This window comes from Centroberyx affinis, unplaced genomic scaffold (assembly GCF_046629955.1).
Source record: "Centroberyx affinis isolate AG114_WGS23_722 - 3 ecotype Tasmania unplaced genomic scaffold, CSIRO-AGI_Caff_v1 ptg002293l_1, whole genome shotgun sequence".
In the NCBI taxonomy this organism is placed as follows: domain Eukaryota; kingdom Metazoa; phylum Chordata; class Actinopteri; order Beryciformes; family Berycidae; genus Centroberyx; species Centroberyx affinis.
Window position 1 is genome coordinate 169439 of NW_027280569.1, and position 18142 is coordinate 187580.

General features: G+C 44.1%; 1 protein-coding gene across 1 annotated transcript in view; it reads right to left on the bottom strand.

The window, feature by feature from the left end:
* Positions 1-18142, bottom strand: part of LOC139655520 (receptor tyrosine-protein kinase erbB-4-like) — a 134226-nt gene that overhangs the window by 73295 nt on the left and 42789 nt on the right. The window contains exons 4-6 of the mRNA XM_071532956.1: positions 4440-4574; positions 2540-2605; positions 388-506 (exon numbers count right to left, since the gene is read on the bottom strand). Coding sequence (XP_071389057.1) covers positions 388-506; positions 2540-2605; positions 4440-4574 — 320 coding nt within the window. The remainder of the gene's footprint in view (positions 1-387; positions 507-2539; positions 2606-4439; positions 4575-18142) is intronic.

Consider the following 18142-nt stretch of genomic DNA (forward strand, 5'->3'; position numbering starts at 1 on the left):
TGCCGACTTTTACAGCCCCGTAAAATGACAAATAATTTATCAGCCGGTAAACAAAGTGGATCATTTTGGTGCGGGGCGGGTGACAAACAGATGTTACACAAAGATGTGGACACATGGAAGGGAGGATGGCGAGCAAACAGGGGTTAGAGATGTGGATGTTTTTGTGTGTGTGTGTGTGTGTGTGTGTGAATAGGTGTGTGATTGTGATAGTGTGTGTGAGAGAAAAACAATAAAGGAAGCAAAAGACACAAAGAGAGAGCGGAAACAAAGAGAGCGGAAACAGCGAGAGCGAAAGAGAGAACGTTAGATATAAAGACAGAGAGAAGGACAGAGAGAGAGAGAGAGAGAGAGAGAGAGAGAGTGTGTGTGCGATCTGACGTGACGTACGAAGCAGTCGGTGTCCTTGGGGCCGGAGCAGCCTCCAGCACACTCGCGGTGGCAGCAGTCGCTGACGTAAGGCCCGTAGCATCGCCCGTCACACTGCTCTGCACACACCGTCTTTGTCACTGCCCAGGAAGCGAAAAAGAGAGTGGGTTTTAAAGGTCTGAGACACACACACACACACACACACACACACACACACACTCATAAAAACACAGACATGCATGTCTTCCTGGGTTTATTTCACACTTTGGATGAAAGTTTGGATGAATTAGCCACTTTCATCTGCCATGGACGGAAGGTGAATGCACCGCTCGCTGGGCTGTCCTTGGTCTCTGGTTTTCAAACTGGAAGAACACACTTATTTCACCTAAACAGTCCACCGAAATCAGTTTCTGAAAATATTTGAGGTGAGAAACAGGCCGTGCAGTTGCCAAATCTTGATTCATTTTAGATGGACAATGGCTAGTTGAAAAAAAAGTTGTTTGTTCACGAGGGTCAGGAGTTTGGAGAGGCGGCGAGTCGCATTGGATGCATCTGATTTGCATAAAGTAGACTGGACCTCAACGACCAGAATGCATTGCACAGCCGCTTACATAGAAAATGAATGGGGCACGTGGAAATGACGGGTCATTTCCCTGGTACAGTATGAGTGTGTAGAAAGGTCTGAATGTGCAGTTGGCTTCCCGTGGATAAATAAAGGTTGAAAAAAAAGTTCCATAGCACTGCACTGCCACTGACTCACTATAATTGTGTTTATACAATGGTTATTTTCATCCAAGCAGACTGACCAGTCAGACACCTTCCAACCGCGCTGATAATTCCCATAAAGCCCGGCTTTATTCGTTGCTATGCCAACTCTTCTGGTAACCAGGGAGCTAGTTAGTGTTCTTTTTTCCGTTTTTATTGCAACACTGCTTTGAAGAAGAACTTTTTCAGTCATTACACATGCGTCGGTGAGTACGGGTACTGGCATTGCAGCCAGTACTTGGCTGCACCTCGTACCTATTGCATCGAAGTCGTAGCAATACTTGTGCTAAAGAACGCACTCTCACGCATTATTGCTACAGTAAAAGACAAAACAGCCAGCGAGTCAGCGGGAGCTTCAAGCTGAGGCATTAAAAACTGCTGTGCTCATTCTCCGCTGTGTTGGGGAACATAATGATGCAGTAGTGGGGAAAAAAAAAACGTGGCTCCGTAGTCTATTATTCTGTCTATGGCACAGCGGAGGAAAAAAGGCCAGTCCCTTTCTAGATCTGTACGACACGAGGGGAACATTCTGTAATTATATGGAGGGCTGTGGTTAACATTTCGCCAGCTGCCTGCCTTCCTTTGTTGTCTCTCTGCTGCCTCGCTTTTTATTCCCGTTCACCAACAATTGTGTGGTAATACTGGTATGTTATGAGTAGGGTTAGACGGATATATCAATTCACCGGTATATCAGGCCGATATTGGCCAGATATTGGCCAATCATGTCGTCTAACGCAGATATATAGGGAGTTTCTCTCTGACCACAGCTACAGAAAAACAGACTGTAAAACCTGGAATGAGATTTAATTTTCTTTGCACCTTTTATTTATCCATTTACTTTTTACAATTCTGTTTTTTGCTAATTAATTGTTCATTCAAAGGCCTAATGTTCCCCCTACAATTGAGTAGGTGCAATGGGTCACCCAGGTTTTTTGTTAATTCAAAAGATTGACTGCAAGAAAGCATATCATGATTTATACCATCTGAAAGTTCAAATTCTCCTATTTAACTTTTAATGTTGCCTGTACACACCAGCATCACCTTGTGGCAGAATCTCGGGATTTTCGTGCGCACTGGAAAGGGTTTAAGGAACTGCTAACCATAAACGAATTTCGAATTAACTAATTAATTAATTAGTCTGGGACTCAATGGAGACTTTTAGTGTCCCATGATGGTCTAAATCCACCTTGCCAAGAATAACATTTGGGAGTAAACACTGAATATTTGTTTTTTTGGCATGAAAATGGTCATATTTAATGATATTGTATATTGGCACAAAATATTGTCTGTATCGCGTTCAAAAACCAATATCAGTCGAGCTCTAGTTAGGATACAAGTGTGTGTGTATGTGTGTGCGTGTGTGTGTGTGTGTGTGTGTGTGTGTGTGTGTGTGTGTGTGTGTACTCACAGCTTTGGCACTGGTCCTCCTGATGGCCCCAGCAGCGTCCATTGCAGGAGCGATGACAGCGTCTGCCTGCAGAACACACAGAGGCGCGCCCAGGCATTGTGCGTCAGACAACTCCTCGGCCAACTTTAGACAAGCGGCTTTGACACAAACACACATCAAACGCCCCAATCACCCACTCACACACACACACACACACACACACCCTGCGAAACTTCCCAGACTGGTGACAGTGACAGATCTGTCGTATCTCCTTTGACAATAGCGTGAGAGTCATTGTGCCGACTTCTGGCCGGTGGAGAATCTAAGCATAAAAGACAGGCTTCCACTCCCCCCCGTCAAGCCCTCACACACACAAAGTGGGACCTGACAGAGCGCTCATAGCCTTCGTCTGCCAGTGGCCCGTCATCAAGACTTAATTGACTATGGGTTAATTACAGAGTAAGTGGGATAGCGCAGCAGATTGTCACCCGGGCCCTTCAACCACTCCCACAGTGGGGTTGTTATGTTAAATACTGACTACGTCTTGGCAAGGGGCCCCAATTTGGCAACCTCGACTCCCACACACTCTCTTGTTATGTTTTTTTGGCCCACCTCCTCTGCTCTTTCTTGCTTTTCCTCCCCCTCCTCCAGTGCCATTTAATCAACACTAAATACCGGTGTTTTACATTTATGTACAAAGTGTCTTATCACACCTCTATTTTAGACTAACCACTGGCTTTGTACGATTTCATGGCTCTCTCTCTGCTGATGGCATGAGTCATTGTCAGCAAACAAGGGTCATCATGACTTTTTGTCTGAGAGATTTTAGACAGCTTCCCCGCTTGTTCACCCTGACATCTTTTGATATTGAGGGCCTGAAAAAAAACACTCCCCTACTTTCCATCTCTCGCCCTTAAAATGAGCAAGATGCTCGTACAAAAATGTGCAGAAAAGTTTGAACGAGTCTGTCTTTAACAGCCAGTTCTTTTGACACAGAATGTCCGCCGGACAGCGTCGCCTGTTATGTCCGAGGCAGTGGGAGCTGAGCGACTGCGGGGACCATGGGGGGCACCAGGGGAAGTGGGCAGCTTCAAACCAGCTGTCAGATTCACTGAGTCTTAAAAAGAGCGCGGCAGACAGCAGCTCCATGGGCCTCGCTGCAGAGCCGCTGCCATACCACTACAATGGAGAGGTTCACACGTTGATCTAACACTATGTGATATCGCTTCCAAATGACCGCCAGGCAAACAGAATAAATAAAAAGGCATAGGGTATGACTGGTGCTGGTTGGTGGGGGAAGGGTGTGTGTGTGTGTGTGTGTGTTTGAGTGCATTTCTTTCTGCCTGTGCCCATGTGTGTGTTTGTGCACGTGCATATGTGTGTGTATACCTATGTGTTCACATATGAGTGTGCATGAGCTGTGTATCGGCCTCACATAATTACAGAAGATACTAGGGCTGAACAATATTGACAAAAAATTCAATTCTGATTATTTGACAGAATATTGCAATTGCGATTTAAACTGTGATTCATATCATCACATTTTATGACGTTAAGTTTTTCTTGTCATGCATTTTTTAGAACTTTAAAATTGTTTAAAGAAAAGTTATTTTGTTAAAAACATAGATGTCTGTGTGCAGGGTTTACTGAGTTTGAGTATGATGAATGAGGTTTTCACCAATATTGTACTTGATTCATGGACCACAGATTACCTGCAGCTCTAAAAAACACCTTGTTCAGAAATCCATTTTGGAAGCTACTCTCTATTAAGCAATTAATTGCAGCCTCTGCGATTAGGAAATTGCAGAAGTTCATATTGTGATTTGATTTTTTTCAATTAATTGCTCTGATTTTCACCCAAACTAAACAGCGTGTGTCACCCCTCCCCATGCCATTGGTCTGGCCCACATACAGTACTCACATCCAAGGTTGCTGTTGTTGGATGGCACCACCAGCAGCTCAGCCTGGGGGTTCTTGATAATGTCACGCCAATGGATGGTGTCCGCATGGCATAGGAATTTGTTCTGGTCCACATAAACACCCCCGTTCAGTATCTCTGCACAGGTAGACACGAACAGAGATGGAAAAAAAGGAAAAGAGAAAGAAATAAGAGCATAGCCATGGATATATAGTACATGAACGCTATGGCAGAAAATCAATACTTCAAGGTTAACTCCCATCGTTCCTTTGTCTGAAAGCATTGTGCTGCATATGTCGTTCCTTGTAGAGCATCTCAGCATCAGGATAAACGCTATTGACAAATGTGTACAGTAATTCAATGCCATGTCCGAAGTCACTGATGTTTCATAAAGAGCTACTCCATACAAACGGCAAGGCTGATTTGGGAAATAAAGTGTGGTCTCGCTCTTGAGAAATAACTCAAAACTGTACACAGGCATAATTTCATAATTATGCACAGAGTATTGAATAATTTCATTTGGCTCGAGAGTTAGTGCGAGTTAATGAGTCTGAATGTCACTGGAAGACACCGAATACTTGTTGTGTTAATTAAAACTGAAAATAATAAACTGGAGCAGATAAAAAACATAACATTGCTCAAAGCCTCAGTGAGGGATACCGTTCATGAAATAATGATTTAGTAAATATCCCGTGACTGGAGTAGATTTTTTTTTTTGGGGGGGGGGGGGGCAGGGAGCAGATAGGCTTCAGATGTATTTAAATCATGCATCGCATTGATTCATGATTGCATTGCAAATCATGCATTGTAATTTTGAAACTCTTCAAGCTCAATTTTATTGTTCCACTATTATCTTCAAGGGCTCTCTCTTGGCTCACAACAAGTCCAAGTCATCAAATTGACTCTTAGGAAAAAGGATCACAGCTCTCCTGACCTACTCCACATTCCCCTATCAAAGTGTGAGCTGACACACAAAGGACAAAGGCAGCCTCCTCTTCCAGTATTTGCCTAATAGCACGAATATGTTTCTTTTCAAGGACCGGTGCCCTCAACAGATGCCTCTGCATGAAGAATGATAACAAAGTCTAATCCCTCTCCCTGTTCCTAATCCGGGCTTCAGATATGGACACAGAATGAAATGATGCAGTAATCCCCCCCCCCCCCCTCCACGCCGTGACCCACGGTAGAAGAGAAACAACAGCCCACATCACTGTCTCTCTCTCCGGGACACCAGCTGACTGTACAAAATATAACCTAGTTGAGGGATTTAGATACAATCGCCCTCCATCCTCTTCTCCATGAATGAGTCGAATATGAAGTACCGCGAATCCCGCCAATATCCACTGGCTCAGATTCCGTGAAAGGACTTGTCAGAATAAATTAAATTTTGTAAAAAAAAAAAGTGAGGATGTGGTCCAGATTAGGGCTGGATTAGCTGAAGGTAAAGAACGGTATTATCTCCCCGGGCAGATTATTAACAGCGTATGAGTTATGCGGATGATTCGGCGGCTGGGGAGCACACGCAGGAAGCTAATCATTACCATCCGACACCCTGATTAAAGAAGTGGGCCTTGGTAGAGACGGGGACATTTATTCAAAGCCCTCTTAGACGTGACACGGCGCTCCGTCTGCCCGCTGAATGGCCTACAGCCGCGGCTTCATGTAATCATGTTCCCGTCACAATGGACGATTTATCAGAGGGTGTTTTACATTCACGGATGGCGGGTGAACAAAGGGAAAGGCTGCGCTCCGTTCAAATAGAATGCGGCCTGCATCGTCAGCATGCTTTGATGTCATTTAAAAATAGTGGAGAGATAAGCAACCAACCATTATGCGAGCGGAATCCCATTCTACAGATTTCTGACATTGTATACCACTATGTAAGACAGTAATCATCTAAAGGAAATTGAAGCGATATGATCAAATTTGCATTTTCATACATTTGTAAAGTTATAGCCATATCAGCAGCACCCCCAACAGATTAAACCCATAATTAGATTATGTTGCAGGCATCTGTCAAGGCACCTTGACAGGACACGAGCCTGTTGATGAACATGTTAACTGTTGAGGAGATGAAACCTGTGATGTTCCCTGACAGCTAGGCCGCCCTGCCGTCCCTCAGCACTATAAAGTGTCACGCCACCCTGTAAAACATCCTCCAAAAGACAACACTTTCCCCTGGCAGGTGGTGGGACATTTGTGGTCAAAGTCGAGGCAAAGATCAAGTTCAAAGTCAAAGACAAGAACACATTAGAGGCCAAAACAGTTTAGCTCCAAAATGTGGTATTCACTATTTGCAAAAGAAGTGAGACTCAAGCCTGGTTCCTGCTTCGTGCAGAAACAAGCGCAGCAAAGTGTGTGTGGTCAAAATGACGGAGCTGCAGCTGTAACGACTGGCTGCATTTGACGGTTGCATGCAAAGTCGCGCACCACTTTAAAAAAGAAACAACAGGGATGAAACCGCTGCAGACTTCCCTTCGTTGAGGACTGTCTGACTGAAATCAGAACCACTTATGAAGTCCATAAGTGTCCATAACCACTTATGAAGTTTCTTTTTCTTGTGGCTTTCATGTGGCTCTGTCTGGAAATTCATAAATGTTGGATTGAGATTGGTAACCAAGTATCATCCATAATACACTGTCTTATTGAGCTTAATCCTCTGCAATGTATCTTAGGCCTACACGCTGCCTCACCTGAATTAAACAGATATAAGAGAATCCTTAGTCTTCTGTGGTACTGTGCACGGTTATCAATCTTACAGCGTTGGCTAGACGATGTCAAACCATCTGTTTCAAGTTGGCTTTATAATGTTCTACAACTTCTCCCATTGGAAAGGCTCACACATGTTCTCCAAGGAGCAACTTTGGGATCCAAGTGATCCCCAAAGGGTAAAGTCCACATGTTCATTAACATTTCATTGTTATTGTAGTTATAATATGGAGGATGATGATCTATGTTTGTGTTGTTTTCTTGACTTTTTTCGTCTGTTAGTCTGATTGTTTGTATGGTTAGCTGTTGTCTAGCTCTAGTATTTGTGTTATGTACCATTCTTTTTGAGGGTAACATTGAGTGTGTAATCTGAGTTTTCAGCTACATGATCGTCATGAAAGTGCGAGAAACATGAATGCCAAGGTATGGAGACAGCACGCCTACGTTCATATGGAGATTTTGTGGGTCGAGCCCCATAGAAAGCATGGTAGAAAGCAATGCTCTTATAAAATGAATGCAGACATGAACATACAAGCCATTATGACCAAGAAATAATCTAACTTAGTTGCTACTTTTAGACCTTTGCCTATCAAACATTAATACTTTTAAGGATGAACAAGTGAGAGACATATGGACATACTATATGACATTGTGGAGAAAAAAAAAGAACATTAATTTCTATGTTTGAAGTCTTTGAAATATGACAGATATAATCAGTTGTACCAAAAGCTATTTTATGTGAAGCTGTCTGTCTGTACAACCCTCTCCCCCTCCCCCTCCTTGCTCTGTCCCAAATGTACTTTTAACTGCCTGTGTCCAGACCTCCGCTGCTCGCCACGAGACAAATGGCCACCTCTGCTGTCCATCCAGGCAAGGGCAGTAAGTCTTCCGGCGGGATGACAAGACTGTATCGGGTGGTCATTCATTAACGGGCGACAGTCCTGCACCCCCCCTTCACACACACACACACACACATACTCCTCTCTAGCGCCACCCCCCCCTCCACACTTCGATCTTTCCATCAGGATGGGAGATCTACAACCAACCATCCACCAAGCACCCCACACACACCCCCGACCCCCCCAAGCAGCCCCCCCCCCACCCCCCTCCACACTCCTGTGATTCACGAGGTAGTCATAAAAACCATTGTCCTGCATCGAAGGGATGGGGGAGGAGGAGGGACAAAAGATGGAGTGGCCAGGAAGAGAGAGAGAGAGAGAGAGAGAGAAAGAGAGAGAGAGAGAGCGAGAGAGAAAAGGACAATTCTCCCCATCAGTAATAGGTTACTTACAATAATAATCTGCAACATTTTCATGTAAATAAATGTCTGTTTTGCTACACTTAAATGCTACCAGAATAGTGATTCAGCCTATACTCAGTTCATGAAAACTTTTCCATTGTCTGTTCTAAACAGCCGGTGTCTGGTAGGGCTTTCCTGGGGGAAAATCCTCTGGCGCACAGGAAGTGATGCGTTTTATATTTCCAGCAGCAGTTTGTTTGGAATAAACAGAAGAAGAGGAACTAGGTACTTAGCATGAGCAGCGATAGCCACCGTGGCTGAACAGACAAACTCAAAAGAGTTTGAGAAACTCAAACTGCATCAACAGATCATCCAAGCTCCGCCCACACTGTTTGATTGACAGGTGATCTCTGGGAAGTGCAATTGACAAGGCCTTTGAATGAGTGGCTTCAAATGCCACAACTGGGCTCACTTGTGGTTCTGAAAGACAGCTGAGAACAACAGCATGTCATCAGCAGGAAAAAACAATTTCACCCCTTATCTTACTCAGTAAACCAGATCAGAAGTTTTTGTAACATTACTTACAATACTTCCACATTTCCACATGCAACACTGCAACATTTAATGGAAATTTCCGTTGACCAATGATTACTTTGACCTTTGTGTTGGATTGAAATCATGTATCATGTGGCACTGATGTAACCTTAACATGTGACTTCTGTAGTTTCTTCTTCTTCATCTTCTTCTTCTTCTCCTACAATGGCGAATCACCTCCTCACCAGGTTATTACCGCCACCAACTGTTCATTCTGCCACCTCGGCTTAAGAGTTTACATTAAATCCTGAGGATGTGACCAGTTTGTTGCAAATATTTGAAGATATAATTATAGATGGCATTTCCAGAATTATGAGAAAAAGCTGATATGAAGTTGAAGTCCTCAATCCCGTTTTTTTTTTCCTTCTGATGGCATTGATCACATTCTCATGTGGGGTGTTTTTTTGATTAACTGCAGTGAATTATTAAATCTTGTATGCCCTACTCTCATTCTGATAATAAAACATTCTTCCTTCCTTTTCCTACCTACAGTATATCTCTCCCTGATCCCACTTCTTTCTGTACCTGATATAGACGTCTATCCTTGGTGTTTCTGGCCCGTCTATCCTGCCATTGTTATTGGATTTGTTGCCAGATATAAGACTTGATTTCTGCCTTATTAATTGATATATATAGCTCAATGTTCTCAGATTTAAGAGACTCCAACATGAGCTGGAACTCATAAGAAATAGATGTCGATTCAGAGCGTGGATATTCTTAGTAAAGTCAACAAGATTTCATGCAAGATATCTTCTCTACTTCTTGGGGCATTATGTCTAAGACTCTATAACACTGAACTTGAATCTGAACAAATCACAGTCTTCATTGGCTTTACTTCCTCAATCCATTGTAATGCCGTAAGAATAGCTTTCATCTGTGGGTTCTTTTATTTTATGCAATGTAGATTGTGGCCGCTTGACTGAAATGTTTGCCGAACCGCATTTGTACTCTTTTCACTCTGAAGTAAAATGGACGAATATCACATAAATTAAATCTCTCATCCTTCTTTTTGATAGTGTGCAGGTTTGACCAAAGCAGTCAGTTCCACCGAGTGCTTTTCTGGGTGATGCTCGTCTCATGCATAGTTCTCAGTGATGCTAAAACACCAGTACCAGCTCCTGTACCATATGCCGGGGTCAAGTTTAGTGCGAGACTGTTTCTGCAGCAGCGTTTTGGTGCTTCTCGCTCTCGGCGGTGAATCAAAGCAGCTCATTGCTGATGGAAAGAAAAAAAAAAATCTTACTAAGAGAAAGTTTGTCATGTCACATAAGTCATTACTTTTGATGTGGAATTGTGCAGTGGGGTATGAGATGATGGTGGGAGGAGCAGATGATTTTGGAGGACTGTATCATACTACTGGGCTGGACATATGGATAGTGAGTGAGTGAGGGAGTGAGTGTGTGAGTGAATGAATGAATGAATGAGCAAATTATTTTTCTATTTTCACAACATGCCACATAAGTGTTCCATCCTACATGAAATTAAATTACTCACTGTTTCTTCTTATTATTATTAGTATTATTACTATTTTATTTTATTTTATTTTCTGCCCTTCCCCCAATTCTCCAGGCTGTCACTATAAATAAGAATTTGTTCTTAATTGATTTGCCTGGTTAAAAACAGGTTAAATAAGATTAAAAAAAAGAATTCTGAACTATGTATTATGAACAAAATGATAAAATATTTTATATAAATGCAATTTTGTAAAATGTACTATGAAGATAAAATGGGATTGACACGGGGAGGAAACCCTGAATGACCTTGACACACAGTCACACCTCCACTACCAAACACAAATCCAACCTGTGGTATTCCATTAAAGAACATCAATACCCATCATGGCAAGTAAACAGGTGAGTGTTTGCGGTCCTGCTGCTCAATAGGTAGAGCATGGCACCAACACTGCCAGGGTTTGGGGTTTATTTCCCACTTGGGCCGCACATGCTGAAACTGTATGCACTCATGGTACTGTGAGGTGGTTTAAATAAAAACATCCATCAAATTCTATTTGAGATGTTGAGTGACGAGTTAATCTAATTAAATGATGCATGTGTTATTGTTAAAGGAGACAGGTTATCTCCTTGCCTTGGCATACTATACAGTATGTGAGGCCTATTACTGTGTCAGGTCTACATTCATCCAACTCTGATTCACATTGCATTGTTTAAGCAAATATTATGGATGCACAACAACACAGTAACCATAGCATTACATTTGCTTTTGGCTCTTGGCTGATGCTGTCATTCAGAGTGCATTACAGTAAGGTCAACAGTAGAACCAGCTTCAATTCCTTGATCACTGACATTACAAGCAACAAATGGTTAGGAGTGCAGAGTCACAGCGCCCTGACAATATTCCTGTGACCCTTCAATGATCATGTCTGAGGGGAGTGCTAGAAAAAGAAATAAGAGCTACAGAAAGTGGTAGAAGTGATTTTTTTAAAGTTCAAGATGAGAGCAAGTAGAAAAGTAAGACAGGAGATGCGATACAACACAGTGGGGAGAGGGTGGCATGCAGGATTTCTTGACTGATGTATGTGTATTGTGAATCTTACACACACAACACAAACCAATCACTGTGTGGATTGTTAAGGAAGTCAAAATGATCCCAGTGCTAGGATGCTTTTGCAAGCCAATTAGGTTCACTTTACTGTCGTTCAGCAGTGCGAAGAGCCCCTATTTTAAAGTAGTTTCCAGGCGATGATGGCCCCGGCACCAATCAGTGACCATAGCTCTATGGGGAGTCTGCTGATGAGCTTTCATCAGTGCTGCTAGCCACTTGTCCCACGTCTCTTTCTCCATCCCCCCCCCCCCTCTCTCTTCTCTCACCCTAATTATGCTGATGAATAAGGCTGTAATAGTGATCCGTCCTCGACTGATGAGTCCATGCATTTGCCGTTATTGTCTCGTCCGGGGGGCGGGCATGTCACGCATCACACAACTCAAGTTGAGCACGATCGGGCCGTCCACTCCGCTCCTTTTATTAGGATCATCTCTCCATCCCTGCCGTCCTCCAGCAACCCCTCCATCCCCCCCCCCCCCCCCTCCCCCTCCTCTCCCCCCTCCCGCCCACATGAAATGTACTTTCTCACTCCAGTGATGGGCCGACTTGCTGAGCATGGGGAACGGAGAAATCGAGATGATCACTCTTTCTCTCCACGGTCGGGCGCACTTCTTTTCGTGAGCCTCTCACACACACACGCACACACACACTTGCACACACATACGCGCACAGGGAAGCAGAGAGACATGCATGTAAACATGAAAATAACAGCAGACAAACAAATAAGCAGAAACAATTTGCACGTATATTCTGCGTGCCTGCATTTTTCACATGCAGGTGAACATGTGAAATGGCACACGGTCACATACACACACATACACACACATAGACACACAAAATCACATGATAAACACCTCCTGTCTACAGTTTACTACCGGAGAAAAGCATCCTGATGCTTGGTTGCATTAGGTCGACAAAGCCTAGCATTTGTAGGCAGAGCTGAAGACTTAAGCTGAGGCTTTACCTTTTAAATGCCAATTAATCACTCAGTGCTTGAGAGAGAATGCTGAGCGCCCCGGGGGAACCACCTTGTGATTTTCTCCAAAATATAAATGAGGTGGAGCAGACCTTCTTAACAGAAATTCCAGCAAGCTTTAATACAATTGCATTAATGAGAATGAGGGGGGGTGTGCGAGGGTGAAAGTGGATGTGTCTGCTTGTGTGTGTGTGTGTGTGTGTGTGTGTGTGTGTGTGCGTGTGCGTGTGTGTCTGTGCATTATAAAGCGAGCAGGGGATGAAGAATGAGTTTGTTTGCACATGCAAGGATGTGAGTGTGTGTGTGTTAGAGAAAATGAGAAAATGGGGGAGTTTATGTATGTGCATGAATGGCAGAGTGGGTGCTTGCTTGCATGCATGTGAGTGTGCGTGTGTGTGTGTGTGTGTGTGTGTGTGTTACAGAGAAAATGAGGAAGTTTGTATGTGCATGAATGGTGGATTTGGTGCTTGGTCGCTTGTGTGAGTTATTGCGCGTACTTGTACATGCTTTTGTATGACTGTGTTTGTATGTATGCGTGTGTGCGTTTGTGCATCTGTGCGTGTGTGTGTGTGTGTGTGTGTGTGTTCCCTGAGCCCGGCGAGCTCTTTGCAGTCATCTACATGCATCAGTGGCTGGTCCTCTGTGTGGCCTGTGACACAGCGCAGACAGCTGGCATGACAGAAGGCGCCGAACTGGGAAACGAGACAAATTGCCTTCATTTTCTTAGAGTGCCACCTCTTCGGGGAACGCCAATGAACATTACACAACTGAAACGGCAACAAATCTGTGACTCAGGAAAATAATGACTAACATGAGAGCCTGTGGAAGAAAGTTAGAGAAAGAGAGAAGGGAGAGAGTGTGAGAGAGAGAGAGAGGGAAGTTATTTTTGCTGTCCCGAGCTGGATTTTCAATTACCCTGTGTTTGTGTTTACGATAACCATCTTCGAAAATTACTGTTGAGAGGGACGGAGTGGCGGAGGGAAACCAACACTGTTGTCTTCCAAAAACGAGAAAAAGAGAAAACTCACCACCACCACACTCACCACAAAGCTCACCTTGCTCTAAGCCAACCAACATCTTTCTCAAGGTCTCTCGCTTTCAGCTTTCACACACACACACGAGGCAACAAGGCAGCGGTGCGCCGGGATCAGTAGAACCGGAACAATAAAGCGTTCAGTTCCCCACTCGAGTGTAAAAAATCTCTTTCATCTTATAGCTGGAATGCCCACAATATTGCACCACTGTCTCAATTGAAGTACACTCCACCGGGAAGAGAACAAAGAGAGAGGTTTCCTGAAAAGACATACACACGCACGCACACATGCACACACACATACACCGACACAAATATACTAAGTGAGCATGCAATTTCAGGGAATTCTGAATAGGGGGAGAGAGTACCAGTAGGGTGTGTGTGTGTGTGTGTGTGTGTACGTGTGTGTGAGTGAGTGTAAAGAAAATTAAGTAGAACAGAGTGGATGCACATGAGAGTATACCTGGTAAATCTCAACTTACTCAACCTAACCTTAATTAAAATCAATCTGTAGATTGGCATAGATTCTCTCTCTCTCTCTCTCTCTCTCTCTCTGTGTCTGTCTCTCTCTCTCCCTCCCTCCCCCAATTTTCTATAGTAAAAGAAACCCCAGCTATTTGAGGTAAACACATGACTTGACTGGAAAACAAGCAGTCAGTCCCTTAGGAAACCCTCTGTGTGTAATTGTGAGGCACTCCACTGTACATTGCCTCCAAGCATGTTTACTCTAAAGAGGAAAAAAGAAAAAAAAAAACAGGCTGCTGAGAAAGTAGCTGCTTAAGTGAAAACGACTTCTCGAAATCCCATGAATAACTGTTAAGGCTCCAGACCGCAAACAAGCCGGTGTTAGATAAATGGCTTCAGATCGCGGAGATAATAGAGACAGAAAAAGGCAACTAGTTTGCCTCAAGGCACCAAAAGTGAAGCATCAGCAAAACGGTTAGGTTGTTAAGAGTGACCAAAACAGAATGAACTTTACAAAGTGCAAAAAGCGGCACGTGGCGCCGCTTTTCCAGTAGGGGGGGGGGGGATATCCTCGCTCCTACAGTTGCAGATTTTTATAAAAGAGCTGCATTATTCACACACCTAAAAAGCTGTCAAATGTTTTATAAATGATATAATCCTTACAAGCAAATCCGCAGCGGCTGGGGCCTCCGACTTGAGGAGAACTTATCTGATCTTCACGGAGAGGCGGAGGTAGGTCTCCAGAGTCCCGTTTCCCCACTTCTCCATTATTAGCTCTGCCAGCCAAAGAGATATTGTACTCTGTGACAAATGGGAGAGGAGCGCTGGGGTGCAGACAGTGCGGGGGAGGTCCCCTCCATCTTCCCCTGCTCCCCCCCCCCTCCTCCTCCCCCTCCGCCGCGGTGTCCTCCCCGATAACCATAATTGTGTTTTAAAGCCCCCTGATTAAATTTCACAGTCTCAAACGATATTGTTTTGCGATGAATCCTTATGAAAAATGCTTCACGTTAGGGGATTATGGAAGCTGTGTAGGCGCTGAAGGAGGCAGCTAAAAGGTGGGGGCGGAGATGACACATTTTTTTTATTTTTTTTTTTTTTTTTTACTTCCTCTATAGCTTCGACGGACGCTAAATGAATCCCTGCCATCACTCTCGCTCTATTCCTCCACCCACTCTCGCTCCACCCGACCGTCATGCTCTATCTCTCTCACACACGCACACACACACACAGACATACACTCCCTTTCTCCTTTGCTACGGTTTCCCTCTCTCTCTTTCTCCCTCTCTTCCCAAATACACACACACACAGGCACACAGATTACACAGCCTTCATGGTTAGGACAACTTTCAATAAAGCCAAGTTCATAGAGATTCAGCTCAGACCTAATAAAAAGAGAAAACCTCAAAAATTAAAGAGGATAAAAAAAAAAAAAAGTACTCCAGTGTCAATCTCCAAACTTTTGCCTGTCTCATTACTTTAGTATCATAATGTAAGTCTCCCTCTTGAGTGTCACAGTACCTCTGGGAGGCCGATTTTTTTAGAGGTGACACAAAATGCAATCAGGGCGAATGAGAAGCCAGCAAATTCAATAATGGAGGCAAATGAAAATGGAGCTGGAGACTCTGCACTTAAGGCGGGGTGGGCTCGCGGCCCTAATAAGCCCTCTTCTGTCACCGCTTCCCTGCATCTAAATTAACCAGAGGCCCTCCAATCAGCACAGGCAAACAAAAGAGCCAGCCAAAGAGATGGGAGCTGCGGTGAATACTAATCAAGCTAACGAACAGCAGTGGTCGTCAATGATCAACGCTGATGGAGGGTGGGGGGGGAGGTGGGTGGAGGGAGAGGGGAGGGGGGGCAAATTAGTGGAGAATTTAACCAACACACAGCAATTAGCAGTCTGTGCAGGGGAAAACTTCAAAAATCTAGCTTGAGAGCATTTTAAGTTTTCTGTGAAGTTAGGAAGTCGAACAGTTCTGAAAATGGATTGGGATGACGAGCAAAATGACGAGAAAAAATAGCTTCTTTTGGGGACTTTAAGCTCCTGTTTATGTCAAAATCAGTTTCACAAATAACTTCAGTATCTGGTGGACAAAAAACATAAATCTGCAAAAACAAGTTATTTCAGGAAGGATGGAAGGATGGAAGGATGGACGGCTTTTTAATAGGTTTCAAGGCCCCAGAGGTCAAGCAACTCACTAATCAAATAAATGACCATGTACACTATCAATTCAAGCAAGAACAGCACCAAAATTGCAGTTTCATGTTGTTTTTTTTCGACAACAATATTGATAGGTTGTTTTACAGTGGAGCCACCTATACAGTCAATCCGCTCTCTGTTGTGCTATTGTGTGGGAAATAGTGTTTTGGTACAATTGCCCAAGTGAAGAACCTCAAACTGAAATTGAGACGGCACTGTGAATGGACCATAGGGGAGCCATCAAGACACTAAAACTGCTGGGTAGCTTAGCTCATGATCTGAAATGTGGGCTATTATTAAATGTCCACCGGTGAGTCAGGAAAGCACAAAGGTTCTCTAAGAGCCTTGGTGTGTGTATGCTCGAGCACCCACATTGCACACACACACACACACACACACACACACACACACGCGCAGACATGCTCCTTATTCAGCATGCCTTTTTATGATTCAAATATGACTCATTATACATTTTCACAGTGTAAATGCTTTAAGAAGTGTCAAAAACACAGCTAACCCCCTGCATTAACAATGACAGCTACAATGGGCTAAATGGGTAATTTGTCATTTTCTGGCACAGAGCTGCAGCGCACCCGTCCTCCACTCGCGCAATTTGGAACACACCGACATGGACAGACACACACAGTCGGACACACATAGACCCGCTAATCCACTATGACCAGTGAATTGCCTCCATCTGGTTCTATACTTAGTGTGTGGGGTCTGTCAGGTCTCGACCGCAGCCAGTCCAGCGCCGCCTCATTCCTCCTCCCACTTCTTCCTTGTCCCGACTCTACCTTCTTCGTCCGCCCGCTGCGACTCCTTCAGCAGATGCTTTGGACTGGCATTTACAGACATCAGCCATAATGATTGGCTATGCTCAACGCTCTGTAACGTTAATGGATTTGCGGCAGGGAACGTAAATTACACATCGGATCTCAGGAGGGGCCGGGGCTGAGTCGGGCCGCTTAAATAATAATGTACCCAAAAAAGAAGGCATTAAAATCCCGCCAAAGTCAAGCAGGTTACAGACGCCTGGGCGGGAATACACACAGAAGAGTGCGCACAGACTCATGCCTACACACACTCGAGTACGTTTATGCACACACACACACACACACAGCACGGAATACATCATCCATTTTACCAAATACCCCAAAGGACACAAACATTTTGCAATGTCAGGAGGGCAGCTTGTGCCTCATGGCAAGAGAAACAAGCAGGCACTTTGACTGAAGCTGCCATCGGGTGAAAACCTCACATCTCCAAAGTGTCAAATTTCCAGAAACTAAGAAAAACAATTCCTCTTTTTAGCTTGATGACAATGCATTTTTTTTTACGTTATCGGATGGGTTTTGAAAGCCCAAGAGGTCAGTGAATTTTCTCAATCCGTAGAAGAGCGTGTAATCCTTCAATTGAGGTGAAACCATGAAAATCAGCATCACCAAATTACATCCTGTCACAACACATCCTGTAACACCTCACACAGGCCAGTTGGCTCGACCCTCAGATCTACAAAGTGGGTGTTTTCTGTCTGCATTTAGCTCGCTTAGACACCAGAACGGCGCCTGAGCTTGCGGTTCAAATAAAAACTCCCTGCAGAAATGCGTGGGTATGTTTTGAAGGCAGCCACAGACGGGAAGAGCAGCAACACAAAAGTCCAGTTACAAGTAATTCTAATCCCCCGTAATTGTTTTAGCTCTAATGAGCAAGTGTGATGAAGTCACGGCTCTTCGGTTTGATTAGGCGGGATTTCCGAGGACTGGTGGATGAAAATGCCGACTCATTCCGCCTCACCACCCACCACCTTCACTCTGAGCACAATCAGAGTCTGCAGCTAGATGAGGTAGCATTGCCTTAGGTGTTGATGCCAATGCAATGTCAGATAAATTTTAACATGGAGAGCAGGGGATTTGATTTTGAATTTGTC